The sequence below is a fragment of the Corvus cornix genome, chromosome 1A (genome assembly GCF_000738735.6).
Source record: "Corvus cornix cornix isolate S_Up_H32 chromosome 1A, ASM73873v5, whole genome shotgun sequence".
NCBI classification, from domain to species: Eukaryota; Metazoa; Chordata; class Aves; order Passeriformes; family Corvidae; genus Corvus; species Corvus cornix.
Genome location: NC_047057.1, coordinates 43,170,712 through 43,194,168, shown reverse-complemented (window position 1 = coordinate 43,194,168; position 23,457 = coordinate 43,170,712). Strand labels below are relative to the sequence as shown.

Here is a 23,457-nt window from a genome sequence, read left to right as displayed (position 1 = left end):
AGAAACCTTATTTTTTAACTGTGCTATGGAATAGAAGCAGGAGGGTTTTCCACCAAGTGACAGTCACTGAGCTGAATTTACCCCCTCCTCCTTTCCACACCTGCAAAGCCTTTTGCCTGGGTTGAATATTTAGTTTAATTACATCTCAGCTTTGAGAGCTCCTGTTGCAAATCCCTGGATTAAAAGGTACGGTTTTTAGCAATTCTCCTGAACTATGCTGCACTAAAAAACTTCGGGCAAGTCTATGGCAAGAACTATTTGAATTTTAGGAGAAGCAAGTTAAAAATCCTACTAAATGTTTAGTAATGTTAAGTTTTCTGTCCAGTACTTTTGTTTCTTGGAAACATGAGAACGCATTCTCAAAGACTGTGCAGATTTCCTACTGTTTATTTGACTATTCTGTCTCTTGTTTTGATTTGTATAAGCACTGCTATAGTTCTTTCTTTTTCTTTGCTGTAAACTTTTGCAGCAGTATATTCTCTGCAATCCAGTGTTTAGAATCGGTGATGTAGAGAGTGTAAAAAATGCATGTATGCTTACATTTCTGCTTTATACTGCTCTCTGTGATTTCCTTTTCATGTGTTTCTTCATATATATTTCAGACACTGATGAATATAATTTCGATTTCAGAGAAAAAAATGCATAGTAGTAAGTTAAATGGGCTCTGTGTATGCCTTTGTAATGTTAGAAAGTGCTATGTTACAGGGTACAAACAAGGGAATCATGTTTAAAGAAGGTTCTTATGAATGAAATAGTAGAAAAGAAAATTCCTGCAGTTGAAACTCCTGTTAAAAGATTTTTATTCTCTTAAAAACTTCCAGCTCCTGTGTTTTCACATCTAGACTTTATTGCACAAAATGGGCATAACATAAAATGGAGGGGATTTTTTTGAAACTGAAAAATATTGTTTAGCTTGTCTTTGTGGACTTTTAAGAGATTTCTGACAGTAGGTGAACTAATAATATAACCTTAATATTAAGGTAAACTGACAAGAAGACCACCAATACAGTGGTGACGTGAACTGATGAAGCATTTTTTCAGTAGTATTTTAAAATGAAATGTGGCCAAGCCTATGGTATAGTTTCCTCTGTTTGTGGAAAAGTCTTCTTTATTGTAAACACATAATTAAAGGACTTCTAAACAGTTATGTCCTGCAGACATAAATATTGTGTCACAGAATGCAGATTTTTTGCCCTCTCTACTCTTTTCTTGTAAGTGAAGTGTAAACATTTCTTGGTAGTCCAGTTTTGTGTATATCTTTTCCTTTGTTTATGTTCAATTACACATGCAAACAATAGGAGCAGATACTCGTCTCTGCAGAATGAATGCGTATATGACTGAAGATATCTATTCCTGTATCTTTATTAATATGTAGCTTGTGTCTGCTATTTTCTTTGCTGTATCCTCAGATTATATACTTGATATCCTCTGTTGTTCTACAGTTTTCCTTTATAGACAGCTCTTTCTGATTTTATTACAGTTTTTACAAAACAGGGACCAAAGGAAAGGCCTGCTACATGGTTTACCTGAGATAAATGAAATCATCAATAGTAATGTGAATAAGAAGCAAAGTGTGAAAACACTTCTAAAGTGCCTTTCTAATTTCTTTTTTGCTTTTCTGAGTGGTAATAATTAAACTCCAGGATAGGATCCTGATTGTGCATTCTTGGGATGGGTGGTACTTCAGCAGTGACCCTGAGAGCGAATAAAGAAGTTTTAAATATTTAAAAACGTTTTAAAATCATATTAACACACAAACAAAAGGCTGAGGAAGGTCTTTAAAAATTCCTGACTGCCACTGCCATTCAAGGATTAGCGTGCAGCATTCCCAATGTCTATTGTTGTTAATATACATTCTGAAAAATAATTTGTGTTGGGGTAACATTTTATTGATCATTATCACAAGGCAAGTTATTGTGATGAATGGTGATGATTTAACAAACTTTTCTTCTCCTTTCAGATTATTAATAAATTGCATTGTTATTTTACAATGATTTGAACATGATAATTACTATTTCAAAAATTAAACCCTGGTACCAGCTCACTGCCATGCATTAACAGCACTTGGCTGTGTCATCCTGACACCCTGTGCACTCTGCCTGCACTGGTAGGGGTGTTGTTGGCAAGGGGACACAGCCCCAGTGCTGGTGGGGAGCCAGGGCAGGAGGAAGTACAGGAGGATGATCCACATGGGGACACAGCCTTCCCCTGCTACATGCCATGAGTTTACACAACATTGGCTGACAGGACATACTAAAAACTCTCTAGCTGATGTAGGGGTCTGTGATACCCCTCAGTGCACACAGTGAGTAAGATATCTGTTCCAGGAATAGAAGTGCTCTCGTGTCCAGCTAAGAAAACAAATATGTCTCCTAAAGAGACAACATAAACAGTGTTCTACTCCATGTGATTTCACTTTGAAGTCTTTGGGGTATCTGAAGATGTTAGATACGTATTTTCCTGTCAGGTAGATCACAGAAATGTATGCTATGATTTTAAGCCACCAGTATATTTTATAGTATATCCTTATCATCCTCTTGAGAGACAGACCTGAAGGTTTCTGCAGAAGTAATCCCAGCTAGCACTCAGACAAGGCATTTTTAAGATATTGGCCTGAAGAAGGAAGTGGACATTTTTGCTTTCATTACAAAGAGCAGCATCTGTATTCAGGATTATGCCATCCATTTTAAGAAAAAGTCCTATATAAATTACAAGTTTGCCTTTGTGTCACTTGGCAATTTGAAGGCAGATTTCTTAATTTTATCTTTCTGTGGATTTTTTTAGACCAATTAAAGTTTGTAAAGTATGAACTTCGTTATATAAAATATACAGTAAAAGAAAATTTTCAGAAAATTAGCAGGTCTATACAGCCTTTATACAAAACCTGCAAACAATTGTGTAATTTGTCCTTAATGCACAACAAGACAGGTAGCACAACCTACAGTGTGTTGAAATACATCTAGGCCTAAGCCCTGAGAACATGTATTTAAGCAGCTTTTCTTGTTAATATCTATGACAATACATACTTGTGTAAAGTTGCTCCTGAGCATAAAAGTCTACAGAATGAAGACCTGATCATATTAGAAAGTGTGCACACAACACTACAAGCATCAAATCAAATTCTTACACAGTGCAAAACAGAGAATTCTCAGGGTGGATGTCAAAATTTGGAAAGAAAACCAAGACTATTCGATATAACAAAACATTGTATTCCGTTTTATTGTGCTGTTTAAACTAGGAAAGAACTATAGTGCATTTAAACAACTAAAGATCTTCCCCTCACTTTCCACCCTACTCTCACTAAATCCTACTCTTTCTCAGTCAGTTTTACTAGGCTATAACTTAAAACACACAGCAAGCTGACACTTAAAAATATTTTTCAAGACATGAAATACTGAATTACAGTAAGTTTGGGAACCTCAGGTTTGTCCCCATGGGTCAAACCCATGGCTATGAAATAAATGCTAATGAAATCAAATAGACTGTTACGCTGGCAGAAAAGAGGCACATGGAAAATGTGGCTTATTGCTATGACTCTTTTGCATAACAAAGTTGACAGCACTGCCTGTTCCTAATAAATATTACTCTAAATATGCAAACAGATGTGTTTACAGTTGCCTTCAAACTGCTCTGTATAAAAAAAAAAGGCCTATTGACAAGCAGTTACCAGACTCTTATCACATAACTGTCCTATTTTTGCAATTCAGTTTTCTTTTATTGAAAGGAACAGTTATGCAATTGGTGGATGTGCTGGACTTCCTTCAGGAGGAACTGTGCAGCTATGGGAAACTGCTACTTCTGTTGGTAATCCGCTGCTTTGAATCCTAGGTTCTGCTGGGAGTCGATGAACTAAGCCATGAAGAGGCTGGCTCTGCTCTTTGTCCTACTGCTGCCAGCATGCTTGGCCAAGCCATTCCACCAGCAGGGCCTCTTTGACTTTATGCTGGAGGATGAGGGGTCAGCTGACATGGCTCCAACGGATGATCCTGTCATATCTGGATTTGGACCAGTGTGCCCCTTCCGCTGCCAGTGCCATCTCCGTGTGGTGCAGTGCTCTGACCTAGGTAAGCCCGAGAGTATTTCAGAGGCTCTGTGCTCGCATTCTGGTCACGGGCTGGCAGCTGAGTTGGTGAGGCTGCTATGCTCCATCACTCCATAACTGACTTTCTTCAAAGAAATATGCTACAGCTGCAGTTAACGAGAATTTACTATACAAAGTAGACAGTAAAGCCCTGGCAAGATGGGTGCTTGTTATGATCATGAAGAATGTTTGATTTTTTTTAATGTATAGTTTGAATTTGTGCATTTCATCTGTTCTTTGAAAGACCACAGATTTCTCTTGCAGAGAAAATAACTTTTCAAACTATTCCTTCAGATGAGGGTTAAATAAATTCAATGAGATCAGATGTGGGGATGGAAACATTTTAAAAGGTTCTAAATTGTGTGGTCCAAGGTCCAACACCTTTAATCATACTGTCTAGTACCTCAACATAGAAGTCATACCAGTTCCACTGGAATACATGAGTATGAAATAACCAACTGAATCATATATCCTGGAACCAGCTCTTTGGAAGAAAGAGCTTGGAAACACTCCAAAATAATGAACACATTATGGAGTTCCTTATTAAATATCTTTCTTAGACACTATATAAGCTGAAACCATGAGAACCTTTCTCACAAACTTTCCTTACTCCCTCATGTAAGGGAAGGGCTTGTGTGCACAGTCAGAGTAGCAGGATATGAGGCCATGTCTGCCATCACTGTATTTGACTTTTCCATGCAGAATTGTCAAGTAATGAAGCTGACTTCAGTGGGACTGCTCTTGGTTTTAACCAGTATTATTCAGTCTTAGTCAGTGTACAGTGCAGAAAATCAATTAAAATTAGTTTTTCTCACAAGGAAAAAGACAAATAACTTCTCATGATTTTATAGAACTTTTTTTTCTTTAAGTCTTCTCTCAGCTCTTTAAATGTATATCTGGGTGTTTCTATTTCCCTATGTTATAATGTTAGCTTTGATAATTACCGTAAGTCATGGCACAAATCCACCAATTAGGACCTGTGTCTCATGGTGGTAGGAGTTGTATAATTACAGAAAGGAGGGGGAAACTTTAGCTACACCCCTAGGAACTTCTGTGAATTTATTAAAGTGAGCCACGTAATTATGCAACAGATATGTTTGGCAAAGACCCAGTGAACAATGCAAGCCAAGTTGCACAAATGAGTGTGGGCTAACCTAGCATTCATAAAGCTTCCACACTACTGTTGCTCTTGAAAGATATTTTCTTTTTTTGCCGTTTAGGTGCCAGAGAGAGCAAACATGGAGTGGGGAGTGGGGAGGAGGTTGCCCCACATGCCATGAAAGTCTTAGGTTTTATTGTTGTTACACTTAGTAATGCCGATGGAATTTAAGTTATTTTGAGAACTTGTTCTCAGTCTGTTTCAGTTCTGCAGAACATAATGAGCTTTCACCTGGTAAAAAAGTAGAGACATTCACACAGGGACCCTTTACTCCTGTACATGGTCCTGTGGTCATGCACTTCTCCTTCAAACACATGTGGTTTACAAAGGGTTGCACTACATCCACTGCATAAGATACTTCTGGGTTAGTAGAGTCCCATACTGACAAGCAGACTCAGAAATACAGCAGTCAAGGCCCCAGGTCAGTGTTTCCCATTGAATGTCAAGTGGGGTGAAAAGAAAGAACTTTCTTTAAACCCACATGCTGCATATCATGCAATGAAAATACTTTGCTTTTGGAGCATCTGGGCTGATAGCATCTAGCCTTTGGGTACATAGGAAAAGAGATCTCCCTGGGCTCAAAATATGTGGCCCTGAAAAATAAAAAAATAATATGTCCCTGGCAGAGGTCAAGGAAGTAATTATCACTCAGTGACAGCCTTGGCATTAAGTTTCACCCATCCTTGTTGCATACGGCTGTGACAGCCCCTGATGGGACATGGGCCAGCTGGGAGGCTAATGAGGACACAGGGCTGCTGGCTGCCCTGCAAGTGGGGACAGGACAGCTGTGTGTCACCAGCTCACAGGCAAAAGTGCCCGCTACTCTCTTCTGGCCTTGGATTCGCTTCTGTGTGACAGAGTCAGGCAAAGTCATATTTACATCCTGACTTGAGGAAGGGCTGTGGCTGGCCTTCTGTTGCAAACTGTGGAGGTGACCTTGAATGCTCCTGGGTTGTGGGATGAAGGGTGCTCATGTTTCAGGGCTCAGGAGGGCGATTTGCACACAGAAGCCATGAAACCAGCAGTGACAGTTCTGCCTCCTTATTAACCTGCGCTCCTGGACTACCTCTCCCTTCAGCTCTGGGCATTTCCAACCCAACCAAATTAGCTACATCCATCCTCCAAAATTATCAAATTTAGTCATCTAGTCCCATGGGTACTAACTGAAGAAAAAATTCAGGCAAAAACAAGGCTCCTCACAAGGACATATTAAGACCTTACTAAATAAAGTCTCACAAAGGAAAGTTAAAACCTGAATCAGGATCCTTTCTCCTACTCACTCTCTGGCATGGAAGGGCTCTTTACAGCCACCAGCCCATGGGTGTATGAGACATGCCAGAGCAAGGTAGCTGGAGGACCCTAACACGGGCAACATATGGAAAGGTCTCCTCTTCCTCAGCCCGTTTCTTTTGTGTCTAAATGGGCATTTGCTATTTGTAGTCTCTTACTTCATAAGGAAAAAAAACCAGCTATCTGACACAGGGTTATGTGAATAAACCACAGGAGAACTATTGGATCCAGAGACCAGAGATCAGGTTTGCCCCTTTTCTCATGAGCACTGGCTGGGAATAACAAAAAAAATAAAATCTGAGTTCAATAAAAACAGTGAAAAAAAATGCCCAGTGGTCCAATTACACTCTTGTCAGCTGAATTTTTGCATTCCTATACTCTTCAACTTCAGTCATATCTTCCTAAGCACACACCTACAAATTAATTTATTTTGCCTCTCAGCCAAGAGCTGAGTTGGCAAGAAGGAGAACGCTGCCTTCTCACATCCTAAAAAAGAATTCTCTCTAAGTTGTGGTTATGGATGGATCAATAGCAGAACCCCATATGCCTATTTCATGAGATGTATTACCTTTGTGAACAGGCTCAAGGATCTCATCAAGAAAGGCCACCATGCTATCTTTATAAAAGTGCTGTCTTTTATGAATCTGCCTCCTGTTGCTAAAAGGGAGCCACAGGTTTACTTTTTGGTCATGCTTCAGTATGAGGCATTGCTATGTTATATCCAGGCTTTCCATAGAAATCACAAACATCTTCCTTATTAGAGCACAGCACAGGTGGGGAGTAGCTGATGTAGCTGGTCAGAGGCCTCTTTTCCTGTTTTAAAATAATACGTACAGGGGAGGTGTGCAGTCAGGTGGCCAGGCAAACACGCCTCATAAAAACCCTAGCAAGGATTAACAGTCCCATTTAAAGTCTCATCCTCCCAAAGGGAGTCCCAAGTAAAGTTCATCCCAGAGTGCCCTGGTAGGCAGGAGGATGCATGTGTGATTACTCATCCCTGCAGCAGATGCAGAATGCTTCACAAGCGCTCTCAGAGGTGGTGGTCAGAGCTTTATTTCACCTTCAGGTAAGTCTGGCAGCCCCTTCTAAATGAGCAGTGTCTCTCTACAGGATGTAATGAGATTGCCCTCCCTGGAGACCTTACAGGACATAGTGGAGGTCTCTCCATCTCTCTTGCTGGGAGTATCAAAGAAGGTTTTGTGGTTACTAAAAGGTGTGCAAGATAGACATGTCAGCAAACAAAGTTCAAGCAGTATTACAGCTAAAACTTGAATTTTTCTCACAGCTCAGAAACTCAGGGTTTCTCCAGCTTGTGTAAAGAAGGATACATTTGATCTAAGCATGGGTATTTGGAGTGTGAGTTTGAAAAGCACTTTGAGAGCCGGAGATGAGAAGGTCACAGATATGTAAAGCACTATCACTGGGATCGGGTAACATTAGATAGTTTATCTGAACACATAGAGTGTCTCAATATATTAACTGATGGCTCTTCAACACCTGAACCATTTATTTGTTGACAAATTTGAGCAATTTATTTGTTGACAAAAGATAATTTATCTCACTGTATGAAATCTTCCAGAAATATCTGAACACCCATTTTCTGATTTTGACTCCATGTCACAACTTCATTTCTCACTATAAAGGCAATTATCTCCTTTACAATACACCTTGATTTGAAACATAACCTTTAAAGCTAAATGTTCAACCCAAAATCTTACAGGTTATTAAACATGCAATAAAAGAAAACATGTATCCTTAAATGGCCAGATATTAACAAGTGCAATTTTTAAATTAAAAAAGTTTTGGTGAATTTACACTGTCACTGCTGAGCTTTTAGGAAAAGTTATTTTGTGTTTTATGTATTTTTTTTCTTCTAACAATAAGGATAATAATAAAGTCATACTCCTTTTATGTATAATAGAAGCTGACAATCTCATGAAATCCCCTGGCTTCATAGAACTGGATCATTTAACAAAACTATTATCATAGCCATGAAATCTGTGAAAGTATACTGTCACTTATACTGAGAATAGCATCTACAGCATAATACCCTGGCCTTAAAACTGGCACTCTTTAGCCAAACATAACTTAGGCTGTCATCAGGCACAAGCCATTGGGCATTCCACGTGCTGACTGGGTGAATTGGAATACTCTTAACATGCTGGAGGTCAGACTGGAGGATCTATATGAAATATCACAGGCATTATCTGTAATATAGGAGTGATTTCGGGTGATGTTAAGAATCTAAGAGTCATCTGGTATCCTTTCATGGACATGGGGTGAGTTGGGCTGCCCATGCAGTGGTTCATCCTATCTAAGGTGGAAAGGATGCATCGCTCCTGGAGAACCAAACTGCCGAGGCAGGGCAATGACCATTCGAGGCTATACAACTTACTTTCAGATTAATGAAGTTATGTGTGTTAAAATTAAGGCAAGGAAAAATAAACCCATGTTGCCAGGGTTTTTTTGTGATAAATATATTACATATATATATTACATATATATTACATATATTCTGCTTCAATACAATATTGGGGATGCCCTGGAAGTTAAAAAAACATGAATTAAAGTCCTGTGCTCAGTACATTCTGACAAATTATTAAATCAAAGACCCAATAACTGGAAAACACTCTTGGGAAAATGTCAAGAAAAAAATATTTGCCTGGATGTAGACTACTTTATATTAACAAAAAGCCATTATCTTTTGCCAGTATGGCAGTAAAAGACAGGCCTTCTTGCATCACCACCTGAATTACTGATGTAATTAAGTTTCAGCTGATAAACATGATCCTAGATAAAAATTAATCCACTCTAAGTACATCCTTCCTTATTTACTGCTTACTCCAAGGTAACAGTGACCAGCTTTGTATGTTTTGGGTTTTTGTCTTAATTTTTTAGATTTGTTTGCTTGCTTCAGGCTTGGAAAGGCCATTTATGAAAGCCTAGTGGCAGGAACAGAAATCCAAACTGCCAAGTCTAAGTGATACAAGAAAAAACTGTTTTCTGGTTTGCTCTGTGACAATGGTTCATTTCTAAAACCTCCCAATGCACAAATAAATAGCTAATAGATAGCCTGTAAAATGTGAGTCAATTATAAGTCATTGTAGGTGATTACAATGCTTAAAACATGCTAAATAATCACTCCTTATATGACCTTATGGACTATTAGGTGCAACTGGTATCTGTATTATATTCTTAACACCTTTATAGGGTGTGTTACTTGGTAAGACATATAACCATTTTACAAATACCTGTGTTTTCACAACAAAAAGCCTCTGCTATTTAATTGTGGAAGGTTCCTAGCCAAGGAAGAGATAGAGAGTCCAAAAGCTCCTTCCTAGTGTTCACTGAGAACCCATATCAACAGGGAGGAGATTTAGGAATTCGGGTTCTTTGTGTAGTCACCAATGATAAGAGCAAGAAACTTCTGGTATTAGCACCCAGCTCTTCAGGACAATTCTGTTCACACAGTCCAGTTACCATGGTATTCTGAAGATAGTCTAGTTTTAAGCAGATTTTCAAAACACCAGTCTCAAACCCAGATTGGAGTGTCCCAACCTCATCAAATTTGGACTCAGTGGTCTATATTTTGCTTTAAACGTGTCCTGAATCTTTGATTAAAAGGAAGTGGTCCAAAAGAAGATGTATATTTAGGTTACAGGGGAAAAAAGTATTTTTCTGAATATACTTTAGTCTTTTTCTAAAGTTCAAATCAAAAACTATATTCTTTGAAATACATTGCCATTTTTAAAAATTTATTCATCCTGTTTTCCATGCCTGCCCTGACAAAAAAAAATTTACAAATGCTGAAATTACATGTGTGTTTGTCTGTATTGTATTTAATATGCTTACACAGAGCACTGTTGTCCTTTACACTATGAAAGCAAAGTAGATAGATAATCACAGAATCACAGAATATTCTGAGTTGGAAGGGACTCATCAGGATCATCAAAATCCAGCTCCTGGCCCTGCACATGATGGCCCCAAGATTCACACCATGTGCCTGAGAGTGTTGCCAAGTCATTCTTGAACTCTGTCAGGCTTGGTGCTGTGACCACTTCCCTGGGGAGCCTGTTCCAGTGCTCAGCCACCCTCTGGGTGAAGAACTTTTTTTGTAATATCCAACCTAAACCTCCCCTGGCACAACTTCAGGCCATTCCCTGAGGTCCTGTCACTGGTCACCACAGAGAAGAGATCAGTGCCTGCCCCTCATCTTCCCTTCCCAAGGAAGCTGGAAATTGCAATGAGGTCTGCCCTCAGTCTCCTCTTCTCCAGCCTGAACAAAAGAGTAGAACTTGCTCATTTGCTTCTCTGCAAGGATAGAGGTGGAAAAAATAAACACAGACGCACTGGGATCTCAAGACACAGGACCATGCCTGCATGGGTTTTTTGGGGGGGAAAAAAAAGATGGGAGTTGTGTCGTAGTTTTCAATTTAGGGAGCCAATTATGAGACTCAAACAGTTCTGTATAAATGACCCTGACTTTAGTAAGGTTGCATTTCCTATATAGGCAACTCTACTGCAAACCCCACATGCAGTCAATAGGAAATGAAAAAGGTGAAAAGCAGTATTTAAAGAATTTATGTACTCTCTGCATGCATACTCATATGAAGGGGCATCCAGGAGAGCATCCCATACCATCTTTGTGTTTGTTTCCTGGGACTGACTTGGAATGGTCTTAGTTTTTTACAAAAATCTGTTAAGGAGAGGATGCTTATAGTTTTAATTTCAATAAGGAATGCAGTAATTATATTTTAAAAAATAACAGTGAAAGCAAGAAACGATTTCTTCCCACCTGATGGCAACTTTAGGGACTTAATGGCAAAAAACCCAAATGGACAGGTTATTTATAGAAATGTTGCAGCTTTTAAAACATGCAAAATGTAAATGGGACTACAGTCTGGTACTGTAATACAACATTAGCACAACAGGAATATGCAATAAGGCATCCCAGAGCCAGCTTCTGCTTGCAACTCCTCTATCACCTAAAACGTGAAAGCCTAGAATGGTTTCAGTTTCTGTGCTGGAGTACATGTTTTCCCTTCTACTGCTGCAGATTGGGCTTCAGAAAAAAAAAAGAGATTCTCAATGAATTCATATTTAAGGGTGACATGGAAGAAAAGTGCCTGTAGTGGTGCAATAATCAAACTCGTTGCTGAGTATCTCTACCTAAGAGATATAGGAGAAAAGGCAAAGAATTGAATTAAAGTCTTAATGTGTTCAGGATTAGGGGGAAAAAATTGCTTTCTCTTCTTTATTTTTTCACTCTGTGGCAGAGAGTTTACATCTTCTGGGCTGGAGATGGCTGTTACAGTTACAGAAGACTTGGGGAAGCTCTATCACTAAATGGCTGACAAAATAAAAGAAGTTGCAAAGCAAATATGTCTAAAGAGTTACAAGGGTATATATAACATCTTGTAGTAGAAAGAAGGAACTAGCAGGTCTGCAGACTTCCTGATTCAATAAGAAAATTCTCTTCCAAAATTTGTTTAATTGTTATGCACTATGTCCAGACATGATTACAGCAGCTTCTTCCATTGTTTGCTTGCATGAGAGTAGGCTGACAACAATTCTGCAACATTTGTGAAAAATGGCTGTGTTATGTTTAGAAGTACCTGAAATAACCAGAAACATATCTCTGCCCTCAGGTTATAAACTAGGGCTGTGTAATGACCATGTGGTCAGAACAGGAAGGGGTAAATTTACTTGAAACAAGAGAAGACCTCCCCCAAATGACTCCTTATGACATTATGTTAGAGCTAATTCTGGTAAATCCCAAAGTAAAAGTTGAGGGAACTATCCTCAAATTGTCATCTGTTGCCTGTTGCTAACTTAACCAGCAACACAGGTAAACATCAAATTACATTACTCCAAAGGGTCATTCAAAACATAATTTTTTAGATAATGCTCACTTTTCTGAGTCACTGAAATGCTCTCTTATGACTGAAGAAATAAATGTTTCGCCTTAACTGTGTGAGTACTCGTGGATAGTACATCTGCATTGCATCCACTTTGAGTAAAGCCATTGTGCACATGGTGCTGGCAGATTGCATGAATCACATGGGTCAGTTGCTGCTCTCTGATGGGATGTTTTATGTCTGCAACCATGGCAGTGGGAAATGTAAATCTGATGATTCTACGAGTTAACTAGAAAACTCATAATGCTTGATTTTTATTTCACTTTATGTCTTAATCCCTGAAGTCTAAAAATTATTTCAGAATATTTTTCTGCCTATCTAAAATGCTAGTGTTCTTGAGAAAGCAAATACCTTTGAGATCACTGTAATTAAAAGTCAGAATTGGAAGTTGCTTGAATTTTAGCTTCAAAAGTATATCATTACTCTTAGGTATTAACTTTTGGAGCCAGGAGACTAACTCTATCTGTACCAAAAATGTGACTAGCAGTGAAAAATAATTCATAACAGCTGTGGCTTGCAATATCCATTATACTTTGAAATATGTGTTCACTACACAGGCTGGGTGGAAGTGGAAAAGAGCAGTTAAAGCAATGCATTCACTTTTATACCTCTGCTAGGGATTTTATAATTATTGGTACTGTCACAATGGAGAACTATGCATTTGATCACAATGCATGTGCATTCGTTTCTATTCTTCTGTGCTCCTCACTCTGTTCTGGGAAGCAATTTTATAAATGTTTGGGGAGAAAAATAAACGGGTCTACCCTTGTGAGGGGCCACCTCAGCGGGGAATGAAGTTTGTCTTCTTGTTCTTTCCTATGAGAAGGCTCAGACATACACAAAAACAACAATCTGTGATAAAAATAAGTCCAACATGGATCTTAGGAGTCTTGCAGACTGCAGAACAGGAAAAAGGTCTAAATAATGGTTGTGAATCACCTTTAAGAATATATATTTTAAGAGTTTTATGCATTCCATAAGGCTTTTTTGTATCTGTTAGAAAAAGAAAGATTATTGATGATTTCATAGCAAGAGAGGAAAAGGTGGAGAACAAACTTTTAATTTGAAAGTGGGAGAGAGAAGGAGGATATGGATACTTCTCTGTAGAAAAAAACAACTGTTTGTTATTTTATGGATGCAAATAATGAAATTACTCCTATTTGCAAACCCCACACAATAGAGAACAAATTTCCAGTAAATACTGTAGCACATAGCCTGGGAAAGCATCAGTAAACTTTTCTAAGTCAAAGCATTCAGAGCAGTTCCTTGCCATCCTTCCAGAAAGCAGTGTTTGGATCCAGTTATTTTTCCATGACTAAGTATCCTGACCCTGTAAACTTGCCTTTCGCCTCATTTGCCCCAGAGTCCACTCAGGGCATTGCTAAGGTCATTTCCCCTGGGGAGGATGGCTGCCCATCAGTGGGATGCAGCAGAGCTGGGCTTGGAGCAAAGCGAGCACATGGCAGTGTGCAGAGGCAGCCCTGGCAGCTGCTGGAGAGGCTGCCTCCACTGGGAGTGCAGCCACTGATGATCACGGCTGGGAATTACACAGAGCTCAGTCCAAATTCCTCAGCTGGCAGCAGCTGTTTGCGGAAACTGAGAGAGTCTCTATCTGAGCCCCATTTTATGGCCCCTGTGATAATAATCCTAAGTGTTGCAATGTAATAACACATGTATCTGAGCTACAGCGTTCAGATGTCTCTCTGCCTTTTGGTCCATGCTCTCCAGCTGGGAAAGCAAAGGTTTATTCAGAGGAATAAACCCCATTGCTGCTGCTTGTAAAATGGATAGGTGGAGGAAAAATCTCCCAAAGTACTCCAAGCACACTAAAAAAATCAAACCACAAGCTCTGCTGTATTGCAGAAATCGTTTATAATTCTTACTGTTCACATATCTGTTATTTTGACTTCTTGGTCTCAGTGTGGCAAAGATGCAATTCTCAGGAAAGTGTCCTCATCTCTGGGCTACAGACTCAGACTTCCATTTGCTTAGTCTCCCTTGCTGGCCCCATAAATCTTGCATTCCTTTTCTGAACAGTCGTATGGCTTCAGCAGAAATGTGGCTCCATGCCAAGATGCAGACTAACTTGTGGCTCTCACTGCTGAGAAGCTGGAGCAGTGGACTGAAACCTTTGCATGGGAAGGAGGGCTCAAAATTCACCCTTCTTTATGGGCTAAAGATTCCATGGCCACTTGATCACAGCTCCTGTAGCGGAGCAGGTTATTCCCTCAGCTGCAGAAATAATAAAGCCTGCTGTGTACACCCAAACCCATAACATCCTCACACTATTCCCAATTCTTGCTACATCTCCTACACCTGTTTGGCTGGGTAACAGCAGCATGTGCTAGTTGGGCTGGTGCAGTGCTGCACAGGAGATGGCTAGCCACTGATTGATTCACCCTCGGGGACCAGATAAGGGACTAATTATACCAGTCTTGGCTCTTCTCTGCCTAATTTCTGGTCTCATAAAATCTCCAGACCTATCAGCCTTCTGTCCTCTACAGGAGGTAAAGCAATCACAGCCAGACACTGCCATTTGTTTAAGAAATTATAATAAAAGGCTACAACCCACATGGATGAGATCCCACAGAGACAAGCTTGATTTCTGCAAAGTTACCTTCTCCAACCTCCCACTAAACAGGGATTCCTGGTCTGTGTAACATCTCCCCTCCAAAGGTGACTCTGGACTAACCTCTCGTGTGAGAAAGAAATTGGTTAACAATCCAATTATTCTGGCTTTTATTGAATATATTATGATGGTATTTGTTATTTCAAAAATCTGTGGTGTAGCAAGTAAATGTACAAAAAATTAGGAAAACTTCTGTCATGAGGTTTTCCTGTCATGAATAAAACTCATCTTATCTTAAGAAAAGGAAATATTCAAGCTTACTTACACACTTCCCCCCCCCCCCCCGCCCCGCTCCATTTTGTAGTCCTGTGGCTTATTCTGTTCTTCATGTGTTTTCATGCACATACATTTTTACACACATAAATGTATACTGGTGGGAATAATTGTTTGCTCCAGGTTGATAATGTAGAACAGTAGGAAATTTCTGCTTACAAAAATTCATAAGGGATAATAGAAATCTGAGCTGTGATACAGGAACTAATGGCTGTTCAACTTCTATAAAGAAGTCATGATTTCTTCCAAAGAAAAATTTCAGTGCAAATCAAAAGGTTGTTTTGACTAAGATACATGAACTGATTAATTAAATCTCTTCTATTTCCAGAATCTTTAAGCTCCTAATCTCAGTGTAAAGGACTTTGGAAGGGTGGAGCTATACCATTTCTTGGTATTTGTGAATAAATTGGTTTTTAAAAAATTTATTTGCCAACTTAAATAATAACTGACTTAATTTTATTTAACCAAAATAAATAAAGATATATGTACTTTCAACTTAACATACAGTGGGAAAGGCAGAAGAATCTAAATTTATAATCAGTTATAAGTTAATTTTAGGAACTAGAAGCCCGAAATATTTCCAGGGAACTGAATACCAAACTGTGTAGCACTGATTATTCACATAAAAACTCAGACTGTTATAAGAGTTTAATATGGCTTTTCAAGGAGCAAGTTTTAATGTATAAAAACATCACAGCCAAGAGCTGGAATATCTGTCTATACTGTTCTTAAAATGGTTGAGAGGTGACTCAAATGGTATTTTCCAAACCAGTTGTCCTTTTGGTTGGTATTACATAAATCTCACTGGAAGTTGTTTGTAGGTGGATGTGTGATCACACTGTACAGCACGGCTTCAGAAGTACACGGGCATCACTTGAGTTTCTTAGAAATCAGTGGTAAGGACACGATTACACAATTCCCCTCTAAACTTCTGTCTCCCAGACAGAAGAACCAAAAAGTCTTGGAATTCAAAAATTCATGGAATATGATAATTGTATCCCAGGAGCCATTTGAGCTTCCAGTGGGATTACAATTTTCTCCATTTGATTTAAACTCTCTCACAATGTCATGCCAGTTCAGGCTCCCCCACTCATCTGAACTGACTGCTGTTGACCAGAAAGGTTGGAAGCTTTGCTCTTCAGGCTGGGAGCCTTCAGCACAAGGATTATTTTGCAGTACACCAATGCTCCTCCTACATGTATCTATCTGGAGGTACATCAACTTATACAGAGACCTGCAATCTGAAGCACAAGCCAAAGTAAATGTGGATCTGGTCTACACCTCAAATGCAGTTAAGTCCTGAATTATTAGATGCTGATTTTGCAAGTCAGTGTCCAGATTCACCCATTTATAAACTCTTCCTCCACTGGAGAGCTCCAGATGGTTTAGCTTCCAGGTGGAGGATGTATTAAACTGCTTTCTGATAATGCAAGGTCTCCTCAGCAGCTGGTGTGTACCCTGTACTCATCGCTTTGCTCTTCAAAACCCACACAAGTCAAGGAAAAAAAATGAAATGTAATGTTTACAGCTGGTTTTGAAAACATTTTTAAAAACAGCTTCAGGAATGTATAACAGAATATACATGGGATAGGAAACAAAATAAATTTTTATGGTGTTATTTAACACCTCAGGTGATGGCACTTATACTCTGCATGCAGAGCTAATTATTGAATTTTACATCAATTCAATAATGGCACTTATACTCTGCATGCAGAGCTAATTATTGAATTGTACATCCTTCTAGTTTCTAGTACAAGACAGGAAAGTGATGTTACAAATCATTTTCACAAATGGGTTTCTTACTATTAAATTTGTCTTATCTTTATAATACGAAACATTGGAAGTCTATTGCTCTGAGAAATTATCAGTTCTACCATATTCATGGATAACACTTAAGCTTTTAGAAACTGAAATGGGAAGCTTGAAAAGTACAGCTGGAAATTTAGTTTGAAGTTTAGTCTCTGGCAAATTATCGCTTCAGTGGCAATCCAAGTGTTCCCCAAGTGCTCTTACGAAGTATGTTCTAAGGGCATCCCATAAAGTGTGGCTGTACAGCTCTTGCACCCTATTGTCTCCCATAACACTTATTAGAGGTAAAGTCTACTAATACGAGTGTACTGACAACCAGAACATACTAATGTTACTTTAAATATAAGTAATTAAATCCTTGGGGTTTTTTATTTATATGTGAAAAACCCTATAGGAGTTGCTAGACTGTAGGAAGTTTTAACAAAATTATGGTCTTGAAAAAGCAGTGTATTTTGGGAAAGAATTTTTAGTTGCTGGCATCAGTCCTGTTCATGGAAGACAGAAGCTGTCCAAAGACAACCAACATACAAATTATACAGTATCACATTCTTATATATTTGGAACTCTAGTACTACACTTCTGAAAGTAATGAGGGTTTTGCAACTGTTGAAGTAAAAACAAAGTCCATGCCTAAATGAGGAAAACTTATTTTAGTAATATGAAGAATCTCAATCTGTATCAAATATTTGTACACTGAATATCAGTAAGGTAAGCAGGATGAGATGTGAGTTTTAGCTGTTGTCAGTTTATGAAGCTTTTACTAATTCATTCCAGGCTGCATGATTCTGCTTTTTAAACCTTTTGAATTCTGGTGTAATTAAAACTCAGTCAGGTGAATTTTTATTGCACTCAGTTTTAATAAAAATCTGATCCTAATATTTTAATATTTTTTATCTTACCATACTTTTACTTTACATATACACATATATATTCTGAGAAAGGATTGAAATAGAAGAAGTTTTGCTATACATAGGATTTTGACAGAGAAACCTGCATTCTGTGTGTGAAAACTCATTTTTGATGATCATTAAGTATCACAGAATCACAGAATGGTTGAATTTGGACATCAACTCTTGAGACCACCTAGGCCACTCCCCTGCTTAGGGCGGTTGCTTAGGGCTGTATCCAGACAACTTTGGAGTATCTCCAAGGATGGAATCTCTACAGCCATTGTGGGCAAATCAAATCTTATCTTTGGGAAGTATATCTCACTGTATTTGCAACGCCATGATTGGGATTTAAATTTATAGACTTTAAAAGATAACATATATATGTATATATTTTTCCTCTGAGAAGAATATCGTCCAGTCCACCGTCATTCTGGGAAAAGAGTGGAAATATTTGCAGAGAGATCTTTCCGAGAAGAGTTCAAATACAGCTTCAGGAATCCTAGTTAAAACATTTACTGGTGAAAAACCAGTTTTACTCAGAGAAGTCCACTTCTGTTACTTGCCCATATAGAGACTTTATTAGTGTCTAGAAATTTTTTTCCTACCAACTACTCATTTAGCATTTCACATTCTGTTTAAAAAAAAAAAAAGGCTAGTTAGGAAAGAACGTTTTAATTTTGTGGTAAATCAGAACGACCATAAAAATTTGTTTTATTCCAAGTCACAGTATGAAAGGAAAGCTGGGTAAAGCAAGTGTTATTTAACACTAAATAATTTCATTTCCATGACTTCATCAGACTTACATATCAGCTATTCAGAAAATAGTCCCAAAGAGAGTCTTTAATTTAAACTGTCTGATGTTCTTTTGGCAGTTGTAGTGAAACCAAGAGATTTGTTCTCCAGAAAACTTGGACATAGTTTCAGTTTAAAGAAAAGGGGGAGGTGGACTGGCGGTTTGGTTTTTTTAAGGTGGACTTTACTGCAATTTATTCAGTTACTGTCAAACAAACAGTATTTTTTCTGGAAATTATTATAATTAACTATCGTACTTCTTTCAAAAAGCCTAGTACATTTTAAAAGCAGGAAATGTTATCTGTCCACAAAAGCTAACACCCAGTGAAAATAAAATATGCCATATCTCTTTCCAAAAGAAATTTTAGTCACACAATTGAGTAGAATAGAACATGTTAGAAAGTATTTTCCCAAATTAATCCTTTGCTTTAAGCTATAACTCAGATATATTCTCAGAAAAGCCATAATGGAAATGTGAATAAATAAATGTTGGTTCAACTTAGCAAAATAAAACTCTCTTTGACTGGCTGGAGACAGAAACACTTTCAAATAAGTCTTCATAAGCTGCTTCAGGAAATTAGTTCTAGAAATGGTGTTTACTGAAAGGAAAATGCTGCTAAGAAAGGCACTGTCCCTTATTTAAAGTTTCTTTCAAAGTCAATTGTTCTTCTCACTGTTGCTAGGTCTGGAAAAGGTGCCAAAAGACCTTCCCCCAGACACAACCCTGTTGGACTTACAGAACAACAAAATCACTGAAATTAAAGAAGGAGATTTCAAGAACCTGAAGAATCTTCATGTAAGTGTAAAAATGAACTGGTATTTGCCAACAAAAATGGGGAGAAAATGTGATTTTAGCCTGGTACTGTGTTTTTTAAGGAAAACTGATTAAATACTTTGTGATCTTCCTCCACCAGCCCAGCCTATTTATTTCTATTCCCATTCATCTCCTGCAAACTTTCTTGTCCTACTACAGAAGTTTCTCATCTCTTTTCAGCTCTTTATACCTGTCTCCTGTCCATTCAGTCCCCTGATCTCCATCATAACTTCTCTCACATATTTATTTCTGTTTTCAGTCTCTTTGGCACAGTGACTTGGTTATTTCCATCTCAACCCTGCCATGTCACTCACTTATTACTGCATTTCTTCCCCTCCCACCTCTGAGTTCACCGAGATTTGTATGTGCCATGTTTGTCAGCAGATATTCTGTACTAATTTTAATTCAAGAATCTTTCCAAATCACTCTTCTGCCCCCTGCACTACCGTGAAACTGTGTTTTTGCAATAACTTTCTCTTAGCTAAGCTCCACCCTCATCGTTCTTTACCTGCCAGTCTCTTCTAACACTGCTGTCTGGTTTCTTCTTTGCTGAAATATTTTCCTTCCTTTTCTGTGACTACTTTTTTTTTTTTTCTGGTTCACCTCTTCTTTTCCAAGTTTCCATCAGACAGCTACCTTCCTCTGTTTCTAAATTCTTTTGCTCTGTCTGAGGTTGTCCTCCCTGCCTATAGTTTTTATCAACATCTTAAAATTCATACCTCATACTTTTGCCTCAGTTTTGTTGAAATATCTTTCTTTAGAGAGCAGAAAAAGGCTCTTCTCTGTCTTTGAAAGTAATACCCTAATTCAGGCATATGTCTGAAAATATTTTTCTATCCTTTCAACAACTCATTCTGTGTATTCCTCCATTTGATCCTTTATTATTATAAACAATATATTATTTAGCTTTGCTTCCCTGGCTCTTTACAGCCTCATTCTATTCTATTCTATTCTATTCTATTCTATTCTATTCTATTCTATTCTATTCTATTCTATTCTATTCTTTTTCACAAACAAGGAGCCAACTCCCACTTTTTGTCCATTACTGGTGCCAATGTCATCACCCAAGGAAGCACTGTCTCAAACAAGAACCTGATTTCTACCACTCATACTTGGAAAAAAAATCCTATAAAATTTCACCTCTTTTAATTTCTTCCAAAGTCCCTCTTAAATATTTGTTTCAATGCAACATCAAGAAGACAGTTTTTTAAAAGTATCTAGTAATAGCTAGAGTGCCAGACTGTCCATAGGGAAGGGATCTGCACGGTGAATCATGATGAAGCTCATGTCATCTAATTTTAGCATAGGTGTCTATACTTGATCTACTCCCACAGATAACCTCTAAAGTCAACAAAACACGTTTTTCCACATCACATTTCAGTAGGCTAGGTTTAAGAATAAGACAACTTGTTACCCAGATTTTTTTTCAATTCCCTTCTTTGGCTGCAGAACAGATTTGACACTGTAATTCCTGCCCATTTGTTTTGCTTTTCTTCCACCTTGGAAAAAAGTCCTGTGTTTTCAGTGAATATTATCTACAAGGTTCTAAAAGAGACAGAATTATTATCAGTGAAATTAATCTTTTGGCAATCCTTCTTCATGAGGCTGCATTAAATGAGTCAGAGCATGGTGTTGCAGATGAAAATCACTGCTCCCAGTGACTTCTACCCACTTGGCACTTGGTTCAGGACTCAATTACACATCCTGCTGTGACTTACATGGTTGTGAACTATTTTATCTCATTGAGGTTAACTCTAAGGGGTTTTCTTTGTTTTGTTTTGCTTTTTTCTTTTTTTAAAATAGATACAATTTAATAGTGAATTAAATAAATAACTCCTCAGGGAAGAAACTGTTTGTTTGGCTTACACACGAAAGTACCCAGTACATGCTTAGGGACCACTGGAAATCATATATTAGCATAAATTTTAACAAATAACTTTTAAAACTGCAGTTCTCTCAAGGTCCCTTTCCAACCCAAACCATTCTATAATTCTATGATCTCCTCCCCAAAAAAATAATTTAGTCATGCAGTACATTTATGTAACTAGGTACTATCTTTGCTCTCAGCAGGAATATTCCTGTGTAATATCTGGGAGCGATTCCCATTCCCCAACTTTCAATTAAATAATTTTCAGAGGGAGTATTGTTTTTAGAAAGTAAAACTCAAAAGCATTGTTATTGACAGAGTTCTATTAGCTCACTTATTTTAAAGATATGTGAGTGCGTGAGATATATATATAAAATGTATGTGCTTTTTAATCTTATTTCCTGATAGATATGGCTTGGGTTAATGTCACACTTGACAATGTGATGTTCAAAAATTTCTTAGACTTTACTAAACTTTCTTGTACTCTACTAAAACAAGAAGATTTACAAAAATTAACAGTATTATCGTTCCACAATCTAAAATGAGAAACTGGAGTTAATCTTTTGCTTGAAGTGATCACTTAAGGGAACAATTCTTTAAACACCAATTTTCACAAGTCTTGGAAAAAAAAAGCTTATACAGTTTTTTTTCTTTTGAATAATCCATTAAAATACCATCTTAATACTTACAGCTGTCACCAACCACAGGTGCATTAGTTTAAGAAGAGATTTTCATGGACAAGTAGAGTAGAACCTAAGGTTCAGCTGGTACTGAAACACAGAATAAGTAGAGAGAAAAGAAAGGATTTACCTATAACTTGCCTATGGCTTCTCTTTCAGTACAAATGTAACTGCTTATGCTACACAGCACTGGAGATGAAAGAGAAATTTGAACCTACCAAAATATTCTTTGCATTGAAAATTTTCCTAAGTAGATTTCCCAAGAGTACCTAAAATTTGCAGCTGTGGAAATATGGCAAGCAATTAGAAGAGGATGCAACTAAAGGAATATTTACCTGCAAATAATAGATTTCTGACAGGAAACACCAGAGTCTACAGTTATAGTGCACTTGATATTTTTACAGTTTTAAATTATCCTGGAAAAAGTGGTTAAATTATAAACGTTGTACTATAAAAACTGGCTGAGACTTCCCTCTATGTGAAAATGAAAGAGAAGATTTTTTTGTTTGGTTGGTTTTGGGGTTTCTTTTGTTTTTAGCACAGCACTTGAGAGAATTGGGGAGAAATTGAAGACAGTCTTTTTTAAAGGCTGAAGACTGAGTTTCATGGTTTCAGAAAACTGTCTGATATTATGTAAGAAATTTGCTCACAGCTTAGACCTGTGGCAAAAAAGTCAGACAGGAAAGCTATTGGAAAAGCCAGGAAAAAAGTCTCTATTTCTATGGAACTGTCAGAATTTTCCAGGCAGACTGACATTTCTGGATGGAGTTCAGTACTTTGACCCCATGGACACAATAAAGAATCCAAAATACTACATGAGTAAGCCCTCATGCAGATTGAAGGAGGAGTCTACACAAACAGCACATGGAGTTGCAGGCTGTGTGGCAAAGCCAAAGCAAACGAGCATAATGCCTGGCACCTGGAAAAAGAGGTGAAAGAAACTGCTCTGGGTTAGATCCCTGTAAGAACAGCACAAAAAACAGAACAGTGACTGCATGCTTTTCCAACAAGAATTTTTCAATTGGCACAGTGCTAGTGTAGCGAAAGAAGATGAATGTTCTATTGGCCTGAAATCAAATGGAATATTACTTAATTGAAGCGAGTGGAACTGTGCAAACCCATGGCTGTGCATACAACAGTGTTAACACCAGCTTTGTTTAAACTGAAGGAAAAGACCCACGAGATAAAAGATTTAAATTTGGACGTTAAAGTTATTACCATATCCACACTAAAGGATTATCAACACTAAATATGG

At 38.0% G+C, this 23,457-nt stretch overlaps 1 protein-coding gene across 1 annotated transcript in view; it reads left to right on the top strand.

The window, feature by feature from the left end:
* The window catches only part of DCN (decorin), a 38,238-nt gene continuing 14,781 nt past the window's right edge, over positions 1-23,457 (top strand). The window contains exons 1-3 of the mRNA XM_010413814.4: positions 1-186; positions 3,829-4,064; positions 19,525-19,637. Coding sequence (XP_010412116.1) covers positions 3,857-4,064; positions 19,525-19,637 — 321 coding nt within the window. The 5' untranslated portion in view covers positions 1-186; positions 3,829-3,856. The remainder of the gene's footprint in view (positions 187-3,828; positions 4,065-19,524; positions 19,638-23,457) is intronic.